The 22341-nt window shown below is 39.9% G+C and overlaps 1 protein-coding gene across 13 annotated transcripts in view; it reads left to right on the forward strand.

Moving 5' to 3' along the window:
* mecom (MDS1 and EVI1 complex locus) overlaps window positions 1-22341 on the forward strand; it is a 169921-nt gene that overhangs the window by 64956 nt on the left and 82624 nt on the right. For all 13 annotated transcript variants that reach the window (XM_056243349.1, XM_056243344.1, XM_056243352.1 and 10 more), the window contains exon 2: window positions 4959-5311. In XM_056243349.1, the coding sequence (XP_056099324.1) occupies window positions 4959-5311 (353 nt within the window). The remainder of the gene's footprint in view (window positions 1-4958; window positions 5312-22341) is intronic.

The following is a 22341-nucleotide window of genomic DNA, read 5'->3' on the forward strand; positions in this document are numbered from 1 at the left end:
AATGCTCGTTCCCGGACTTATTGTGCATAAATTATTGGTGCAGGTTATCCAGATGAAACATGTTTGTCTTTATAATCTTTTTTCGAAATAAACTACCCTTCAAAAGTTTGGGGTAAGATCTTTTTTTAACAGCCAATACTTTTATTCAGGGAGGACGCATTACATTGATCAAAAGTGACAGTAAAGACTTTTGTAAAGATTTTTATTTCAATGAAATGCTGTTCTTTTGAACTTTCTATTCATTAAAGAATCCTGAAAAAATTCCACAAAAATATTGAGCAGCACAACCGTTTTCAGTCATTTCTGAAGGATCACGTGACACTGAAGCCTGGAGTAATGCTCAATATTCAGCTTTGACATCACAGGAATACATTGCATTTTACAACATATTAAAATAGAAAACCGTTGTTTTTTTTACTGTATTTAGATCAAATGAGTGCAGCCTTGGTGAGAGACTTAACAGACTTCTTTCAAAAACATAAAAATAATGTTACCGAATACCGACCCTAAACCTTTGACCGGTAGTGTATAATAACTCTTCCTCAATCAACATTTCCTTCATGTTTAATATGCATGAGGAGTGTGATGTTGTTCCAATGAGCTTTTGTTGTAGGCGTGATAACAGGAAAAAATTTGTTGGGCTACATTGTTATGGAGAATTTGTAGCGCGAGTGTTTATTGTATATTTATCAATCATCATTTGTCGGATAATCTGGAGAAAGATGAGTAGGACCGGAGCATGTCTTCTTTAATATTTTTAACTCTAGCCTTTATTTATTATCTTTTAATTCCTTCAAATCACATTATTAGTGTAAATTATAACTCAGCCTTAGTGAAAAGAAGAGTCGGAGATGCTCATTAATGTGGCGTGGTGAGCAGAATGTCCGTGACTCTGAAGGCACCGTGTAGCGTAGAGCCCCACTGAGTGACAGGAATGTGAGGAGACAGGAAGATGTGCAGGAGCCCCGGCCCAGCCCTCATTAGCACTCACCACTACCTGTCACAACACGTTAGCCACAGCGTGCTAGCCACAGTATGTTAGCCCCTCCGTGACTTACGCACAGCAGGTTAGCTCCAAGCGTGTTAGCAACGGCACATTAGGTAGAGCATGTTAGCTCCGTGTGTTAGCTTTTAGCTGCTGCCTCTCAGGTCCCAGTGCGTTAGTGATATCGCCGGTTGAACTATGTTAGCAAACTCTTATTTAAACGCATTTGCCGAAAAGGTTTTGTCTCAAGAATTTTAAGTAAAAGCATGTTTTATGTCAGAGCTTTATCACCATGTTAACAGTCCTTGTGCTACCACTGCACCAGGGCTTCAATAAAGTTTTTAAAGCTGAAGAATTGATTATTTTCAAACAGGTTTCCCAACTCTGCTCGTCCCCTGTTGGATGGACTATAAAGAGAGTCCCGCCCCGAAACGCACGCCATTGGTTGCTGTGTGTTGGGCTAGTGAGGATATTTAAGGGTGGTTTCACACTAGCACTTTTGGGGCACACCTGGGTTAGATTGACATTAGAGTTTGGTTTGTTTGGATGATGTGATGTTTTCCGTACTCTGGTGAGCACATGCAATGTGAATGTAATACAAATACTACATTCTAAATACTATACTGGACGGTGCATTTTCCAGCATTAACCATGTCACAAGTACCTGAGTCCTCATAAAAAGAGGGGTTTGGAGTTCGGTTCATGTTATCTGGTATGGTTCACTGCTGATATGAATGCAGTCGTACTAAATTGCGCAAGTGAACCTCTATTGATGACGTATGATTCGATAAATCTGTGTGTATGTGTGTGTTCTCACTCACTTTCCTCTCATCTCTTTTCTGCTAACCTTCAGCAGAAATGGACACCTGCATTCTTTAGAACATTCGCAGCAAAAAGACGCAAGTGCCATTTGAAATCAAAACCAAATGTTCAAAAACACGAATGTAAAAGTGAGGTTAACAACACTATGCATTTTGCCGTCTTCTCCTTCATCATCCTTACCAAGCAACAAGGGTAAACAGCTGCTGTTTCACGATGCAAACGCACCACGGTTCTGACCCAAAGTGGGGGCAGGGGAGGGGGCAATCAAACACTGGTTCAGACCAGGCAATCGAACCAAGTGTGAAAGCTCCCTAAAGAGATAGAGCCACATTGTTTACACTTTTCGGGGAAACCATGAAATGGGTTAAAGTTGTATTTGCATAGCAGATTGATTGCTATAAAAGGAGGGAAGGTGTGCGTCCAATCATTAGCTGTTTCTCCACCATCGGGCCAAACCGTTCTCATTGCTTAACCATTCCATTCAGTGCCGATCTGGGCCAGCCGGCACGTTTACGGTTTCATTTTCCATTCGAGAGCTGATATCAGAACTCTTTTGAATGTAATACAAATACTACATACTAAATACTATACTGGACGGTGCATTTTCCAGCATTAACCATGTCACAAGGCAGGAGTGATAATGAAGTGGCTCAGAGATTATTACATTGAAATTTTGGAAACTCCTCGAATCTCAATGCCATAGAGAACCTGTGGTCAATCCTTAAAATACGAGTGGGCAAACAGAAGTCCACGAATTTTGATCAACTCTGAGCACTAACAAGGGAAGAACGGATCGCCATCAGTCAGGGTTTGGTTATGTGAAGCTGAAATCCAGCATACGTGAGTGAACTGCAGAGGTTTTGAAGAAGAAGGGTCAACACTGTAAATATCGACTCTTTGCATACTGAATACATATTGAATGTTTTGCCAATAAAACCCTTTAAAACTTATGAAATGGTTATCATTGTTGTTTTTACTGAAGTAGCAAACTTTGTGAAACACTAAATTTATGTCACTGCTAATACTTTTGACCCCATATGGCTATTAACAGGTGAATAGATTTGAATAATGGTGAAATGCTGTAAACTTCTGTCCATAAAAGTGTTGTAAATGATGTGAATGTAATTAAAGTGTACATAGTGCACGTTGCATTCCCGAAATGCATGTTAAACTCACAGTGCTTGCAGAGATGAAGTTTTTACTGTACATTACGTGTAAATGATCACAGTGTCGCTCTTTCCTCTGAAACTTATATTCTTCTGTCTTTGTTATATTGCGATTTCATTTTTTTCCCTATTCATTGTGCAGACCCCTTTATTTATTTTAATGTTACATTTTATTAATTATTAGCTTTTCATCAACTCACAACCCCCCTGCTTTTTCTCCACCAACCGCTTTGGGAAAGCCTGGTTTACAGTATAATATACTTGAGACCCAGAAGGGATGGTATTTAAGGACAGACAATATGAGGACTTCCCTCATCAGCCACGCGCTGGTTTTCCTCTCCGAGTTGAGCAAGAGGTCACAGGTCACCAGACAACATCCTCCCTGTATTCAGCTCATAATTAACCTAAACATCTACAGCATCCGCTGTTTTCACACTGAATCCTCTTCACTGGGGTCGATGGAAAAAGGAAGCATAAAAGTGTTTGGGGCTGCACAGTGAGTCCAAGGATCGGTCAGCTCTTCCCACTGGAGATCCCCCCTCCCTTGTATCCAAACAATCTAAAGCAGGCCTCAGGAGGATGATGACGGGGTGTAACCGGTGAGGCAGTGAAGATGATTATCACCCCAGACACCTTATCCAGTCTGGATTAACTGTTATCACAGACTCAAACCACTTTCCCCTTCCCTGTGTTTGTTCACCAGCTCTAGCGGTCAAATATTTTTTTATGGTGCTGTGTATATTTACTCGTATCTGCAGAGGTCGCATAAATGGGCTGGTTGTGGTCTGAAAGTATGGGTTTTCAAAAGCAAATAATAAGTACTTAACTTTTGAATAGTGCAGCAAGTGTACTGGTACAGTGTCTGAAAACATATTGCTGTTTGCATTTATAATTAGTCTTAGTGTTGAATATGTATCTTTTGCTAAGTTAATAGACTGCAACTATTTCAGTGGCCTTCAATCTGGGTTTTTTTTCCCCTTCGTTTACGTCCAGGCTACCTGTTATAATTTTTCGAAATCCCTATAAAGAAAGAAATGGGAAAAATACTCTTGGAACTGATGTTGTTTTCCTGTTTATTACTTATCTATATATAGAAAATTAAAATACTGTACAGTATATAGCGCATATAAATAAACTTGATTTACAATCCCTTCACAGTTACTGCTCTTTTAAAAAAAAGAATTTTAAACTTAAAGTTAATGTCCAACAACAAATATTTTGCAAAATAAATATTTTTGTCACAATATTGTGCTCTCTTTATATTGTGCAATGTCTGTTTGATGTTAGGATGTGCCTTTACGCAAAAAGGAAATACTTGCATGAACTTCAGACATTTTTAGATAAGTACTGTAAAATGTAAATGGGAAAGCCACGCTACACAATATGCTTATAAGATTGTGGAGCGTTTAATGCAAAACGTTGTTGTGTTTTTAACAACTTGAGTTGTACACTATTCCCTCAGCTGCACAATCTGTGACCTCCACTAGTTTTTCCCATATGCGTATTGTTTATAGAAAAGCGTAAGCCTATCTCACATCTATAAATTGACATCTCTCAGATTTGACTAATCGATAATGGAATGTTGTCTAATAATTTTCAAGAATTATCAATAGTTTTGTTTAATTGTTAAAAACATAAGAAAATGTATGTAATTTAAACTTGACAGTTGAACGCTATTGCCTGCTGTTGAAATGTAAGAATACATTCATTTTAATGTTCTTTAATAACATTGGAATGATAAAACCAGTGGGATTTATAAGCGTAAGTTCTCAAAGTTGAAGTTGTAATACAGTTTGTTTGCCACTAGAGGCACCAAACTGAATTGCTAAAATAAATGGTTTCTCCACTTTCCATTGGTTTAGTCAGTACTTTATAGGCCGCTTAAACTAGCGTTCTTTTTGGCGCCACTAGAGGCGCAGAAATTGTACATTTAAATAGCTGCTAAAGTCTCATGAAGTGAAATATTTCTGTCTATTCTCGTTTAGGAGATGGAGAGGACTTTTCTCTTTTCGCCTCTGATGACCTGGAAGAACTTGGAGTATCTGATGCAGATCCACTCCCATTGGCCACTGCGAGTGACCTTCCTTCCCCTGGCCTATCCGCTGATGCGGCCTCCCCGGTCGCCCCCTCCCCCTTCCACCCGTCGTTCCACGCTTCAATGTACCTGGCCGGGGGTGGGGTCGAATCGGTGCCCCCAGACTTTGAGGTCCGCGAGTCGGCCGTTACCAGAGGAAACCTGGGTGTCTGGAGCCGGAGGAGACTGGAGGTGGGAGAACGTCTTGGACCCTACGAGGGAACTTCAAGACACAGCCCAGAAAATGCTACCCAGGCATGGGAGGTAGGATCAAACAATGAACTTGAGATGTGTTCCTCTACTGTAGCCTTTTTCAGATAAGAAAATCCTCACACAGTTGGAGACGAAGCGTGCAGATAACATGGGCTCATGGGCTGCTGCTATGACTTAGGGTTTTACTGTCATCAGTTGCGAGGCAGTGTGATTAACCCTGGCCCGCATGTTTTATGGTGAAGCACCTCTACTCAGCTCTGTGATCTTACACTAACCCCAGTTAGCATTGCTGTAATCCCATTAGTCACAATTACTAGACAGGCTATTGGTCAATGTTATGCCAATTACATAATATAAATGTCTTTGAAAGTCTTTTTAATGCCACTTAAGTCTGAAAATATGTACAGAAGATTTCACATGCTTATTCGTCACAGTAAACCAGGGTTGTGTGCCATTCCGGAGTGATTTGAGAAATTGCGGCTCAGTTCCAGAAATTGGATTGAGGAAGAAAACCGAATTGCAATTTGAATTGCTGTCATTTTTAACTAGAGGAAAGTTTTAGTCGGACAATTGTCTGAATGTATTGCTTTAGTGCTCTGACCTCACTGATAGATTAGAGTGGTCAATTGTCCCTCTGTGATGTCATCACAGTGGGAGGAGTTAGACTTTCCAAACTCAATTAAAGCCCGAGGCTCATAAATCCTTCTTTTTAGCCAGGTTAAAGACCGCCTCTCCTCGCGACTGCCCTGTCTGTCAGATATCAGTCAGTCTACTCTCCCAGTCGAAACCAGGTCACAGGACAAGGCCAGAGGTCGAGTGTGGTCTTAGTCAGGGTCATTTTAGGCTAATTTCGCCTGGCTGGAGAGGTCGCAGGAGGAGTATCAGGCTAATTGAACATTGAAATAGACTCGTCCTGCTCTGACAAAGAAACAAACCCTCATTCTTGAAGAACGACCATTCAGTATTAAAGCAGTCAGGTTCATGATATTGATATTATCTGTAAAGTAGTCGCTGTAAACACACCTTGCAGAATTTGTAAGCTGTAGTTTGAGCTTGTTCACACTTTGGTGCCCTTTGAATTATATGTGTTCAGCTTTTATGATATGTTTATTTATGATTAATTCTGGTCTGCTCGGGGTCGGATTTTGGTCCTGTTTGTATGGCGATGATTTAAACGTTAATAATCAGTTCCAGGCTGTTTTTTAGAGGCGTTTTTGTCAGGACGTGGTATTATGGTTTAAGTTTGGTTGGCATATGTAATTATGGTTAACTTTGACTAAACGCTGTTGAAAGGTTCGAATTTGTTCTTGCGACTGCTCTTGTTGGAAAACAAAACTGGTTAAGCTTGCATTTTAATCTTCTGACTTTTTTCACTTTGTAAGTTGTTTTTTCCCTCCTCAGCATGGCAGAAATCTTACATGTGCAAACATTAGGTTTTAATATGATTGAAAAGGCAGCTGTCTCCCAATGGTAGATTTACAGTCTCTCGAGCAAGCACTCTCTCTCTTTCCCGCTGTCTCTCTTTCTTTCTTGTTCATTCTCTATGGAAGGAAACGAAGGAGGAAAAAAAAAGGGTTTCATGAATTTTAATCTATCTGTAATTTATTGCATGCTTGAATAATATGTATTTAAGAAACTGAGAAGCCACATAGAGAGAGAGAGAGAGAGAGAGAGATGGGGGGACGGATGACAGCGTGGCGCGGCAGTGCTGTATCACTATGTTTAATTAGCTGGCTGACAGCGGCCCATAACTCTCTCCATTAAGTAAATAAGTTGTAAAGAATTTATGATGAAGTGGCGCATTATTCAGAGGGGATATTCAATGATGACATGGACACATTAAATATGGTAAATGGCATTAAGCGTATCTCCCTGCCTTTCCCTCATTCTCCTCTGCACCCCCCCCCCCCCCCCCCCTCCCTCCATCCCGCCGAGTGAGAAGCCGTCAATATGCCAATATGCAAGAGACTGTAAAAATAAAATTGATTTGGTAAATGCGAGTTAAGATAGATCTGTTTGCTTTCATCATCAGTTTTGCTGTGTGGAAGAGTGATGTCACCGGCGGGGGTACGATAAAGACCGAACCCATCTGGAGGCTTTGATGAAGTGCGCGTGTGTGTGTGTGTGTGTGTGAGGGAATAGATGCTCAAAGCACAAGTGCTGTAATGTTTGTACACATCTATATGAGCCTGATTGTGTGTCTTTGTGAGCCTGAAAATGTCGACAGGTGTTTTGATTGTCAGTTTGTGTGTTTGTACTATTGTTTTTGCTTGTGTGATGGTGTACAGGTGTTTGTTTGTTAGTTTGTGTGATTGTGTGAAGGTCTTTGCTTCTGTGATTTTCTAATTGTGTAGAAGTGTTTGATTGTTGGTTAGTAGAGTTGCACAAAAAATTGGACATTTTTCTGATAAAATATAAGCAACTCGGATGCAGAGATGATTTGTTTGTGTGATGGTGTGCAGGTGTTTATGTGATTGTGTACGTTTTACTTTTGTTTGTTTTTTGCGATCAAGTGCCTTTTTTTGTGTGATTGTTTGCATGTATTTGTGAATTTTTGCAAGCACTTGTTTGATTGTGCCGAGGTGCTTGCTGGTGTGATTGCGTGCATATGTTTGTGTGATTGTTTTGTGTCTATATGCAGCTGAAAATATGTGTGCGCATGTGAGTTTTTGTCTGTAAATGTGTGTCTAGGACAACTTTTTATGTTTGCACAGCTGTGTGTGACATTGTGGATGATATGTGTGCGACATTGTGGATGATATGTGTGCACCGAAGTGATTTTTTGTGTGCAAATTGTACATATGGATCGTTTGTGTAGTTAGTGTATGTGCATGTGTGTGTATTAGAAGGTCCATAACTGACTACGAGGAGGTTTGTCACTGAAGAGGTCAGAAGCTCTCTGAACCACCATCATAAATTCAAACCTTTACTCCTTGTGTTATGTGTGTGTGTGTGTGTGAGTAATGAAAGCTGTTGAGTTACGAGTTGAGATGACTTCAGTAAATAAAAAACCACCTGCCTCACAAACACACACACACAAAGCCATTTTGCGTTGAGGTTTTGCAGCACTCTGGTTGTTTAGGACAGGTCACTGTATGTTGACCCTGCAAAGGTGTGTGTGACCTTATGTTGTGTTTGTGTGAATGAAAATAAGTGTGTGTGTGTGTGGCAGTGAGGGAGGTGTCCAGGAGCTTTTGTGCACCTTTTGAGTGCAAGGACATAGATGGAGGGGACGTAGGAGATTAGCCCCGTGTGTGTGTGTGTGTGTGTGTGCGTGGCTGGAGATTAAGAGTGTGTGTGAATAGGGGTGAGGGATTAGGCCTCCTCAGCATGCCTGTCCCCACACTCCTCCGTCTTTTCATCCCGCCATCCTGCTCTCCAACTTCTCTCTCTTTCTGTCTGTCTCTTTTGTGCTGGAACCTTCTCTTTCTCTCTCTCTGTCCCTTCTGTCTGTCACTCTCCCGCTCCCGTCCGCTCGATCTGTCAGTCTTTCTCAGAAATATTTATCCGCTCCTTGTCTTCCCTTATTCTTCCCTTCCGATATATATTCCTCCTCTCTTTTTCAGGGCCCGAAAGGAAGTTTAATCCCTGTCTCAGGGAAACTGACCTCACACACACAGGCCATTCAGATAGACTTCTAAAACTCATCTCATGTGTTTTTATGAAGCATTATGTTTTAAAGTATTCACTGAGAACGCTTCCACTGTTTCACCCGCTCATTCTCAGGAGGATAGAGAGAAGGTGTGAGAGAGAGAAAGAGGCTTCCTGTATTGGGACTCGACCGGCTTACAGTACACAATACTGGCACAGTTTCACTGCCACTGTTTAAAGACAACATGAAATCCACAAAGACTTTATTTACTTACTGTGCACAAAACAGCAGTACACATTATTCTAAATGAAAAAAGGAAATGTTAGCTTCTGTAATCTTTCAACAAAGTGTAATCATTTTCTCCAGGCCACGTAAATGGGGAAAAGTAATATTAACCAATCATTTCTTGACACCCTGACATTCAGTCAAATCCTGATGGATAATTAAAGGTGCAGTAAGCGATTTCTGAGAAACGGGCCGAGAGCCAAAACACACTTGTAGCCAATCAGCAGTAGGGGGCGTAAACACTCATTAGGTGGGAGGTGTGTGTTGCATAGCATGTTCGTGAATTTAGGGGTGGAGATATCAAGATAGGGGTGTGATCCTTTTAGGTAGGGGCGTGTTTGTTTTTGGTGATTTCAAATATCAACAGCATTTTTCAGAAATCGCTTAAAGGGATAGTTCACCCAAAAATGAGCCCATGATTTACTCATGATTTACCCTGAAGCCATCCTAGGTGTATATGATATTCTTCTTTCAGACGAATACAATCGGAGTTATATTAAAAAATGTCCTGGCTCTTAATGAGAGTGAATGGGTGTCTGTCTTTGGAAGTCCATTAAAGCACATCTATTCATTAAAGTACTCGACACGGCTCTGAATGGGTTAATAAAGGCCTTCTGAAGTGAACCGATGCGTTCGTGTAAGAAAAATATCCATATTTAAAACTTTATCGACTAAAATAACTAGCTTCCGGCAGACGGCCGTACGCATCAATTTACGCCAAAAGAGCAACACTTGAACTTGACGCACAACGTAATGACGGCAATTGACGCCTCTCGCGGTTCAAACAAACTGGACTGGGCAACCGCGTTCGTCATTACTTGTGCGTCAAGTTCAAGGGTTACTCTTTTGGCGTAAATCGATGCGTACGGCCGCTAACTCAGATTGTATTCGTCTGAAAGAAGAATGTCATATATACCACGGATGGCTTCAGGGTGAGTAAATCATGGGATAATTTTCATTTTCGGGTGAACTATCCCTTTAAATCCCACCCATTACATTTTGGATGCTACTGTAAATGTTTTGCAAATATTAGTTTCATGTTGTCTTTAAGGTGTGTGCCCAAGTGTTTTCATTACTTTAAAAGAATTTTTGCAATAAGTGTACAAAATAAAACACATTGCACTGATGACTTATATAAACAGATGGACTATATATATATATATATATATATATATATATATATATATATATATAATACATAGTTTAAACCTTATAATTTCGTCCTTGGTTTTGTGGATCTAAAGCTACGGTTCAGACTCATTTTTTTTAGGATTTGTCAACCCCGTTTACTTATAGGTGTAAGTCTCAAAATTAACCGTTCAAACAGCAACTTACAGTAGCATCTCAAATACTGTCTTTGAATGTGCAACAGGAGTCAAGCCTGTATTCTCTTACCAGTAACCATAGACAGTGACCAAAGTAGTAATATAAAAGATGGCGACATCCATAAAACTGAACTTTTGACACAATAAGTGACCAATCGAGCTGCGAGTTCATCTGTCAAATCTTCATTAACCGACAGCAGATTTTATATCTGGGTGGAGAGAGGAGCATTTGAGATTAAAAAAAAAACTGACAGGAGCAGCTCTTGTGGAGAACAGTGACTGGATCTAAAACCTTCAGATGACACACAGCTCATATCTCCGTCACTGTGAGTTACCAAAACCACGCATTAAACCAACACCACACGGTAGACACGCGATTGTGCAGCGAAGAGCAGCTCTCTCGCAATGTATAGTTGTCCAGTCCGGTTCCCTTCACACAGCGCAGGTTTTCCGAGAATGCGGTTGTGTGAGTCCTGAAAATGTAGAGGTGTGAGTTCGGTTATAGAATGAGGTTTTCACTCCCGTAAATCACTGGACTGTGTGTGAACGTAACCGTATTAAGGACTCAAATACAGAAATGACAACCGTGTTCTGCTGCTGCTGCGTGAACATGGCCTCAGTGACGCGAGCGACAAAAACAATGAAAACTTTTACAGACGTTTTTGCGACTTATGCAATTTTATCTCAGTGAAAAATGTTATCATCAGGGGAAACATTTTATCAACATAGATTATCTGTTTTACTCCGTGACACCATGTGGTGACACAAATGTGGAATATTTCTCATATTAACCACCAAAATTATTTAAAACTTTTTGTGATGGGTGCAATTTCTGAGAAACTGAGATCTGCTAATGTAAATCAACACAATTGGTGACACTAATTTGTAATATATTACAATGTAGATCACTAATATATTAGCGAAATATCCTAGAAACAAATATAAATCTAAATATGTCATTTTAATAATACATACTGTATGTGTTATTAATGTACATAATAAATACATACTGTACATTTTTATTTAATTCATTATGCTTTATTGTGTTATTTCATTACAGTTGATGTGTTTGTGACTAAAGACTATGAGAAAGCAAAAAAACAAAACGAAACAAAAAAAGATTATGAAAATCAGCTGGCTTACAAGACAGCAATTTTTGCTTCTCGCTCTCTCTTTGAGTTTCTCTGCAGGGTGGGGAAGCCGGGGGTTAAATGCTTGTAGAGTTGGTATACAAATACTTTTATAAGAAGGTGTGTGTGTGTGTGTGTGTGTGTGTGTGTGTGTGTGTCACAATGCCAGGTGAGGGGGGTGTCTCTGAAGGTCGTGACCTCATTAGCTGTGTAAGAATGGGGGGGTGTGTGTTTGGGGGGGGTGGGTGTACCTGGTGAAAAGCTCTGTGGGAAGGAGAAGGTGGGGTTTCATTAAAATGAACCCACCTCTTCCTGTCTCTCTCTCACTCGCTTTACACAAAACAAGAATGGCAACCTGCTGCGGGCTCTCCAAAAGACAGTTTAATAAACTCACACACGCACATAAGGAGACGCACATCTCTTCACACACTCATGAGGTTTCCATTAAAAATGTGGGAAACATGGGCAAGTGTATTTTGTTGTGGATCAATGAAACTTCACTATGCTGATATCAGCAAACTTTGCTTGAGGAAATCAAATTTAGTTGTTTTTAAGCTTTGTTTAAAACCCAAGCCTTCAGATTCGACCACAGAGTTGCTAACAACATGTTTATCCAAAATTGGTTTTGATAGCATACAGTGTTTTCACTGAAACTCAGTTGTACTCAGGATTTTCTTTCCCGTATTTTCCCCTCATCGAGAACACCAAACCAAGCGAACGCTAAAGCGACGTTCCAGACGTTTTCATTGGAAATCTGTTTACATCACATTGTCAAGCTGTCAATCACTCCGTCTGATGTTTGCGTAAGGGTTAAACGTAAAACGTGATCTCCAGTCATTTCTGGGGTAATTTACTAATTGACAAAAATAGTTCAAAAATAAGCAGATGTGTAGCAGTGACCTGGAAGCAGTTTTTCAGCAGACATGTTTGAGTCTTGACAGTGTGTTTTGATCTGCTGGGTTGCACTGGAAAGGACTCATGCCTCTCAACGTCATGTTCGTATATATAACATGGCTGAAAGCTGATGGAGAAAGTGCGTTAATATAAAGAAATTAGATTTTATTTCAAACATTCTTACTTTTTGCTATTGCATCAGCTCACACACTGTCTCGCTCCCTGTTCTGTCTTTCTCTCTATAGTTGTATCTCTAAATCTTTCTTTTTCTCTCTCTCTCGCCATTTTTTTTACTATTATATATTATGAAGTAGACTCTATTGATTATAACAAAGCTGTGAGGAATAAAAAATATAGTCTAATATAGTCTAAATCATACATAAAACCAATTTTACATAAATTGTCATATTCAATTCAGTGAAATTTAAGAAAATTTGAATCGTGAAACGTGAGTTGGGAAAATGAACACACATTAGATCATGCTGAACAGACTGTACTGTACTGTGTCTTACAATATTTTTTTTAATTTGTCAAATTAAATATGGTGTCTACACTGACTGACTAACTTTTTTAAGCTTCATTAGTAGTTTTTAAACTAAATTAAAGGTAGACATATTTGTAACCCTATCTACTCACACAGCTGTATCTTAATGTGACAGTGATGTCATTGCATGTGTGCATGTTTTGCATAAAACCAGAACATAAGCCTGGAAACTTTACAAACTTTCTTTAGAAATATGTATGTGCTTGTATTTATGTCATGGTGGGGACATTGACTTCTGTGATTGAATTAACAGAAATGGTTTCAACATTAATAATAATAAGAAATGTTTCTTAAGCATCAGATCAGCATATTAGAATGATTTCTGAAGGATCATGTGACACTGACGACTGGAGTAATGATGCTGAAAATACAGCTTTGCATCACAGGAATAAATGACATCTTAAAATATATTAAAATAGAAAACCGTTATTTTAAATTGTGATAATATTTCACAATATTAATGCTCTTACTGTAGATTAAATCAATTGTGAGCATAAGAGACTTCTTTCAAAAACATAACTTTAAATCACTAAACTTTTGAACAGTGGTATAAAGCTTATTATATAATCACTGCAAGCTCTAGCCATAACCATAATCCCTAAAAGAAAACATTTAGCTTTTTTTAATTACACATTATTATAATTACAATAACACATTATTTCATTCCCCAGAATGTTTTTGAGACAAATTTTCATATTATTTGTGCATAATTTGCATATCGGATCTGTAGTTCAATCTGTTCTTTCTCTAGTTTGTCCTCTGTTTAAACCAGTTCAGAACCCCCCCCCCCCCCCCCCCCCCCCCCCCCACACACACACACACACACACACACACACACACACACAACCAACAAACACACATTGATCATCTTTCTTTGGCTCTGTGTGAATTTCTGGTTTAATTTGCACACTGTTGTTTTAATATTATTTTGATCTAAACAGTTTTCTCAGGCCATACTGTATCTCTCTGTCTGACTTCTCAATCTGTTCCTCTCTCGTGCTCTGTTTCTCCCTCTGTTAACAAAGCACCTGAATGAGTGGAAAGTGTGTGTTTAATTGTGTGTATGTAGGGAGTTGTGTATGTTGATAAAGGTGTGTGTGTGTGTGTGTGTGTGTGTGTGTGTGTGTGTGTGTGTGTGTGTGTGTGTGTGTGTGTGTGTGTGTGTGTGTGTGTGTGTGTGTGTGTGTGTGTGTGTGTGTGTGTGTGTGTGTGTGTGTGTGTGTGTGTGTGTGTGTGTGTGTGTGTGTGTGTGTGTGTGTGGAGAGCGTGATTGGAGCTGACACAAGCTGTATTATCATGTGTTTCACGTTAGCCCGCTCTAAACTTCTGTGTGGGGTAGACAGTTCATACATGCCACTCAACCTTAACACACACACACACACACACACTCACCTCCTCAACTAAGAATAGAGCTCAGCAAAACAGATAGAGTTACTCAAACCTGAGGAAGGTGGAGGAGCAGAGAGGAGCCAGGACCAAAACAAGAAATTAAAGGAATCATTTCTTCATTTCACCTTCATGTTGTTCCAAAACCTGTGTGACTTTCCTGAACAACAAAGAAGACATAGATAATGTACAGGTCATTTTCCCCCCATGCAGTTACAATGAATGTGAAGAAAAGCTTTTCAAAAAGGATGCAAAACCACCATAAAAAATGGTCCAAATGACATTATGTTTTCTGAAATCATATAGCTTTGTCTGAGAAACAGGCCAGAATGTAGCTTATGTTCTGATAACTTTCTTGAGTAGTTGAGTCAGTGAGTTGAACATATCAGTTAAACAAAACGAACAAAGAACAAACACTTTGTTAAACGAACACAATAACAAAGACAAATTGATTCATTGAAATAATTCAGCTAAAAAAAAAAAAAGAATGTATAACCCCAGTCCTCATGTGTTGTAATTCTATGGAAAACAGCAAAATAAATAAATTCATTACACATTCGTAACAAGATGGGTTGCATAAACGACCATGAGACAGATGAGGGAAACATGGAAGAGAAAGTAAGACCGACGGACAGAGAGGAAACTGGACCAAGAAATGGAGAAGAAAGAGAGAGAGCGAGGGAGTAATCAGATTTTCCGGGTGGCAGCAGGTAGTCGGGGTAGGACTTTGTCCCTCCCTGGTCATCCTCTCGGATAACGGGTTAACACACACACACTGTGTCAGCCCTGATCCATCAGGCAGGATTTTTCCTGGTCCGTGTGTCTGTAATGTTAGGACAGAGATCTGCTCTAATTGTTGTGGCTGGTCAAGACGAGTTACCATCTCGGGCTAACCACAGGAACAGCCTCTCCATCGGTTAACCCACCAGATTATAACCCTGACATCCTGCCATCCACAACCTTCAAAACAACCCCCCTAGAGAGACGGGGAGAAAGAAAGAGAGAGTGAGATGTTTTTGTGTGTGTGAGAGAGAGAGAGAGAGAGACTTCCAGTTTTTCTTCTTAAATAGAGCGAGAACACATCCATCTTCCCGCGTCTTCAGATTGTCCGGACTCTCTTTTTCTCCTCCATGGCGGCGCCCTTCTTTCCTTCTTTTACTTTTCTTTATGACAGCCATTGTAACCTCTTTAGAGCGATGGGGGGGAAGCCGCGCCATTGGCCGTCGCTCCTGAGCCCGGTTTGATTGACAGCGGGAGTCCGGCCAACTGCCACCCAGGACACCCAGCCATAAATCATCAGCTATGGAGCGCGCCCACTTCCTGAAGCGCTACCGCTGCCTGCAGGGGACAAAAAGCCCTTTGTGGGGGATTTTATTTGGGGAAGAAGGTTTAGGAGGTCTTAGGACAGTTTGCCAGGGCCAACCACACTGCCTGCATCTCTGAAAAGTTGGAGCTAAAAGTTGAGAGAGACTGTGCTCATTGGCCACTCTTTGCTCCTCTGACACTAGCAGCTCTTCCAGGCGCCCCCCTCCCCCCCCCCCCACGTCTGCTGAGCCTCAGACCGACACACACATCAGTCATCCAATTAAAACACACAACACAAGCACCAGACCCCTTTAGATCAAGAACAGAAAGAACTCAAGAACTGAAGAAAGTTCAATCGGACTGCTTTCTTTAATTTTAAAATTGGGGAATCTTTGTATCATGGAAAACAGGATAGAATAAAAAATGTAGTACAGTGTGTCAGTGTACCTTCACGACGCAAAGCTTCCTCTCCATACCATTTGTGACCTGCTCTGCCATTTTGAGCCAGAATTGGCAACTACGCAGGAATGTTGAGCCAGAACATTTTGAGTTTTATGCCAAAAGAAAACTCTCAAAAAAACTTCTCCAAACTGCTAATGTAATTGAGATTTAAATACTGGGTTTAATATAGCCCTACTATTTGTTTGTTTGTTTGTTTGTTTGATTGTTTATTCATTTATATACAAATAAAAATTGAATTATATGATAATTAAGCTGTCAATAATAAAATAATAATAATATATATATTTCTGGCTTAGTCAAGTTGCGATACTGAACAGGACCACATGGAGACAAAAAACCTTAAACCAAACCTCATTGATCTGACTGCATTATATGTGCAGTACATGAATGCATGAGGGCTCATGTTCTTAAGAAACAATGACAGAATATGACAGAGCTCGTATCTTAAAGCTAAACAGACACTGGAATACAATGAAAACTGTCCGAGAGTTGCTGTTCTGAATATTATCTTTTTTTTTTTACTCGTTAATTAAAAGTTATTGCATGCGTTAACGTTGACAGCCCTAATATATAAATATATTTTATATATATACACTCACCTAAAGGATTATTAGGAACACCATACTAATACTGTGTTTGACCCCCTTTCGCCTTCAGAACTGCCTTAATTCTACGTGGCATTGATTCAACAAGGTGCTGAAAGCATTCTTTAGAAATGTTGGCCCATATTGATAGGATAGCATCTTGCAGTTGATGGAGATTTGTGGGATGCACATCCAGGGCACGAAGCTCCCGTTCCACCACATCCCAAAGATGCTCTAGTCTATTGGGTTGAGATCTGGTGACTGTGGGGGCCATTTTAGTACAGTGAACTCATTGTCATGTTCAAGAAACCAATTTGAAATGATTCGAGCTTTGTGACATGGTGCATTATCCTGCTGGAAGTAGCCATCAGAGGATGGGTACATGGTGGCCATAAAGGGATGGACATGGTCAGAAACAATGCTCAGGTAGGCCGTGGCATTTAAACGATGCCCTATTGGCACTAAGGGGCCTAAAGTGTGCCAAGAAAACATCCCCCACACCATTACACCACCACTACCAGCCTGCACAGTGGTAACAAGGTATGATGGATCCATGTTCTCATTCTGTTTACGCCAAATTCTGACTCTACCATCTGAATGTCTCAACAGAAATCGAGACTCATCAGACCAGGCAACATTTTTCCAGTCTTAAAACTGTCCAATTTTGGTGAGCTCTGGCAAATTGTAGCCTCTTTTTCCTATTTGTAGTGGAGATGAGTGGTACCCGGTGGGGTCTTCTGCTGTTGTAGCCCATCCGTCTCAAGGTTGTGCGTGTTGTGGCTTCACAAATGCTTTGCTGCATACCTCGGTTGTAACGAGTGGTTATTTCAGTCAAAGTTGCTCTTCTATCAGCTTGAATCAGTCGGCCCATTCTCCTCTGACCTCTAGCATCAACAAGGCATTTTCGCCCACAGGACTGCCACATACTGGATGTTTTTCCCTGTTCACACCATTCTTTGTAAACCCTAGAAATGGCTGTGTGTGAAAATCCCAGTAACTGAGCAGATTGTGAAATACTCAGACCGGCCCGTCTGGCACCAACAACCATGCCACGCTCAAAATTGCTTAAATCACCTTTCCCATTCTGACATTCAGTTTGGAGTTCAGGAGATTGTCTTGACCAGGACCACACCCCTAAATGCATTGAAGCAACTGCCATGTGATTGGTTGATTAGATAATTGCATTAATGAGAAATTGAACAGGTGTTCCTAATAATCCTTTAGGTGAGTGTATACTGTATGTAGATCACAGTTCACAGACACATTCTGGGGACACCATAGATTTATATTACATCTTGTGAAAAGGGGCTTAATATGTCACCTTTAAAAATTAGGTTAATACAAGCTCAGATGAAAAACAACACATGACATATTATACAGTGTCATTTTTTATTTAACAAAAACTAGGCCAAAATGGAGAAGCCATGTGTGACAAAGTAAGTACACCATTACTGCTTCCATGGCAATTAAGAGGGTAAGTAGAAGTCAGGCACTGATAATCAAATGTCTGATTAACTGATCATCAGCAAGTGTGATCACCTCTATAAAAGCAGAAGTTTGGGCAGTTTGCTGGTCTGGAGCATTCAGGTGTGTGTTAACACAATGCCAAGGGAGGAAAGACATCAGCAATGATCTTAGAGAAGCAATTATTGCTGCTATCAATCTGGGAAGGGTAATATGGCCATTTTTCAAACAATTTATCAGTCAATCATTCTACAGTGTGGAAGATTATTCACAAGTGGAAAACATTCAAGACAGTTGCCAATGTTCCCAGGAGTGGACGTCCCTGTAAATTCACCCCAATGTCAGACCGTGCAATGCAAAAAACCCAAGAACTACACCTCAGACTCTACAGGCTTCATGACAAGTTCATGACAGTACAATTAGAAAAAGTATGGCATGTTTGGAAGGGTTACCAGGAGAAAGCTTCTTCTCTGCAAACCTAAGCCGTGCTGCCATGTTTTTTTTTTATAAAGTTGCATCTGAATAAACCACAAGACTTCTGGAACAATGTCCTTTGGACAGACTAGACCAAAGTGGAGATGTTTGGCCATAATGCACAGCGACAAGTTAGGTGAAAACTAAACACAGCATATCAGCACAAACCCCTCATACCAGCTGTCAGGCACGGTGGTGGAGGGGTGATGATTTTTGGCTCGTTTCGCAGCCACAGGACCTGGGCACCTTGCAGTCATTGAGTCGACCATGAACTCTGGTCCTGGTCTGTGTGACTATGAACTCTGTATACCAAAGTATTCTAGAGTCAAATGTTAAGCCATCTGTCCAATAGCAAAAGCTTGGCTGAAATTGGGTCATGCAACAGGACAATGATCCCAAGCACACCAGCAAATCTGCAACAGAATGGCTGAAAAAGAAAAAACATTAAAGGGGTCATATAATGGTACATGCACTTATACAAGTTGATTGTACTGAAATGTGTGTTGGCAGTGCCTGTACACAACCATCATAAAATGATCAAAATCCATCCAGTGTTTTTGTTTTAATCTCCTTATATGTTTTCCCCTGCCTCAAATTGAGCCGTTCGATTTTGTGACGTCACACGCTCGGAAGCCCCTCCCACGATTGTTGATTGACAGCATCGTTTCAACACAGACCCGCCCTTGCTCGTAATCATAGTCTGCGCGGACCGGCGCGGTCATTGTTGATATGCTGGAGCACTGTCTATGAGCAGAATGGCGTCTAAGCGATTGTGGTGTTGTGTTCTTGGGTGTAATAACGAACACAGCAGTCATTTTAATGTTCCTAAATCCGAACCGCTGAAGACGCAGTGGCTGAGTTTGTTTTCGAAGGGAATATTCCCCAGGAGCAACGTCAATGCTTTCATGTTTGCGCGAATCATTTCTCACCAGACTGCTTTATAAACGAGGGTCAGTATGAGCTGGTTTTGCTAAGAAGCTGCTCATGAAAAAAGGATCGATACCAGCTATTCGTGTTCCTGCTGAACCTCTAGAACAGCGGTTCCCAAACTTTTTTCCTTGCGCACCCCCTTCTATGTCCCAACCGGGTTGGCGCACCCCCAATCCCCACTTAATTTTTTTTTTTTTTTTTAAACGCAACAAAGCTTTGTTTTATTGTCATATAAAGACTCATGTTTTATCATGCTCAAATAACCAGAACACACATGACAATAACAACATAAACAAAGTTTCAATATAATGCAACAAAGCTACGCACAAGCTTCCACTTTTAACCCTTTCACACCAATGCGACCGTTATTTAGAATTTGTCACTTTAATGTTTCCATGGTGACGCGTCATTGCTTGTCACGGGACACAGCGCAACCACAACACAGCGCTGAATGAATGAGGATCTGCTTTTATGTCATTTTTCCTTTTTATCAAAAATATTCACAAATGTATTAGCTATAGCATGAAACACTGATATTCCGATTGTCAAATATGTGTAAGTGGACGCGTTGTGTTGTTTAAACGCCTTCATAACGATTGCGTTAGTTGAGCTGTATGCGCGATGGGCGACGTCATGTTAGTTTGTGCCACAGTTCAGAGAAGAATCGGATCTGTTGGATTTACAACACGTCAGTTTCTCCCCTTCTCACGAAATACATGAACGTAAGAGGCTGGTGAACTGGGAGAAGAATAGGGTAAAATGTGAAGCTACGTTCTACACAATGTTTATCTGATATGAATAAAACGTGTCATCTTATAATAAAAATGATTATTATTGCCTTATCCATAGATATCAGCAAAATCAAAATCATTGTTTTGCTAGTACTTATGTATATTTAAATGTCTGAAACTTAAAATAAACATTATGTGGTTGAAAACACTCAATAGTTGTGATATAGGCTATGACAGCACTGGCTAAGCGCCAGCCAACGCGCGAAAGCACATTTGAAGCTTTTGAAGCAGCTGCTGTCTTATACGTTTCTATTAAAAACTAACAAATAATAGTTTTTTTATTTAAAATATAAGCGATTACAAAGGAAATGTTTACAGTTCATGTTTTTTTTTTTTTTTTATGGAAAAAATCCCATTTAAAAAAACAGACCGCCATTGCATTTTTCCTCTCGCGCACCCCCTGGTGACAGCTCGCGTACCCACACTTTGGGAATCCCTGCTCTAGAACAACTGAAGTGAGTGTAACGTTTTATTAAACTTTATATTAATATTTATATTAATCTTTGCAAATCGCTAGCTGCACGCTTCACAATGAATGCGTCTAAGGTTTACACTTAAGGTACATTACGGCATGTTTTCTATGTATGACGTTCTCAATATAATTCATAATCCCACGTATATACTGAACAACGCGTTATGGTTATTGTGTTACAAACGGTGTACGCACAGCACAGAGAGGCGGAGTGAGCAAAGCTCATTATCATTTAAAGGCATATGCACTGAAAAGGCGTGCTGAAAACAGAGCTGTTTTTGACCAGGTAAAATAACTGTTTTCTTACAATACTAATGAGAATTTTTAATTAAAGTATATTACAAACTTTTAATTTAGACCCTAAAGAATCATACTAGCTTGTACAAAAATGGCATTAAATGACCCCTTTAAGGTGTTGCACTGGCCCAGGCAAAGTCCAGACCTCAACCCGATTGAAGTTCTGTAGCGGGACCTTAAGAGAGCTGTGCATAAACAAATGCCCACAAACCTAAACAAAATTTAAGGAACATTGTAAAGACGAGCGGACCAAAACTGAAGAAAATGATTACTTCAAGTTATTGCTGCTAAAAGTGGCTCTACAAGTAATTGAATCATAAGGTGTACTTGGTTTGTTGCACATGGTTTCTCCATGTTGGCTTTATTTTTTTTATATTTCATGTGTTGTTGTTTTTCTGAGGTTGTATTTACCTAATTGTAAGACCTGCTAAAGTCCAGGAGATTTTGTATTACTGTTTGACCTGATACTTAAAACCAACCATATAATTCAAAAGGGTGTACTTTCTTTTTCACAAGACTGTATAGTCTAAATGAAAAATCCCAAAATTAAAATATATGTATCAAATAATTACGATATATTACTTTTTATATTTGTAAAAAAATTTTTACTAAATTGACAGTTTCGGATCAGACACTTTGTTGTATCAAAAATAAATGGTCAAAAAAACATTTAGTTAATATTGTGTTTCTACATAAATTGCTCGTTGCAACTTCTGACTACCAATTCTGAAACACGTCACATTTATGGAAACTAAGCTGCAACGACATGGTCCGCCCTGATGAAAAACAGTGTGAACTACGCTGGTATACAGAGGTGATTTACATATAGAAGTCTTAAATGTACAGTAGCAAAAACAGCCTGTTTAAGAGGTCAGATAGAAAATGAATGATGAAATTATGACTTTTTGGGGCAAGAATCCTTCACTAACACTGTAAGTGGACTTTAGGTATGAAAATAATATAGAGAAGTTTACAATACACCCCTTTTAATACTTTTTCGTCCCTCTCAGTGGCATACTTCTAAATGCTGGAGGAGTTTCAGGAACATTTTCCACGCAACAATTAAATCCTCCATTGAGTTGAGCCGATGCCTGACGGTCAGGTGTCGCTGGAACTGAACTGATTGTGAATTATCTGCTGTTGTGG

The sequence above is a fragment of the Rhinichthys klamathensis genome, unplaced genomic scaffold (genome assembly GCF_029890125.1).
Source record: "Rhinichthys klamathensis goyatoka isolate OS25496 unplaced genomic scaffold, OSU_Roscu_1.1 h1tg000786l_1, whole genome shotgun sequence".
Lineage (NCBI taxonomy): Eukaryota > Metazoa > Chordata > Actinopteri > Cypriniformes > Leuciscidae > Rhinichthys > Rhinichthys klamathensis.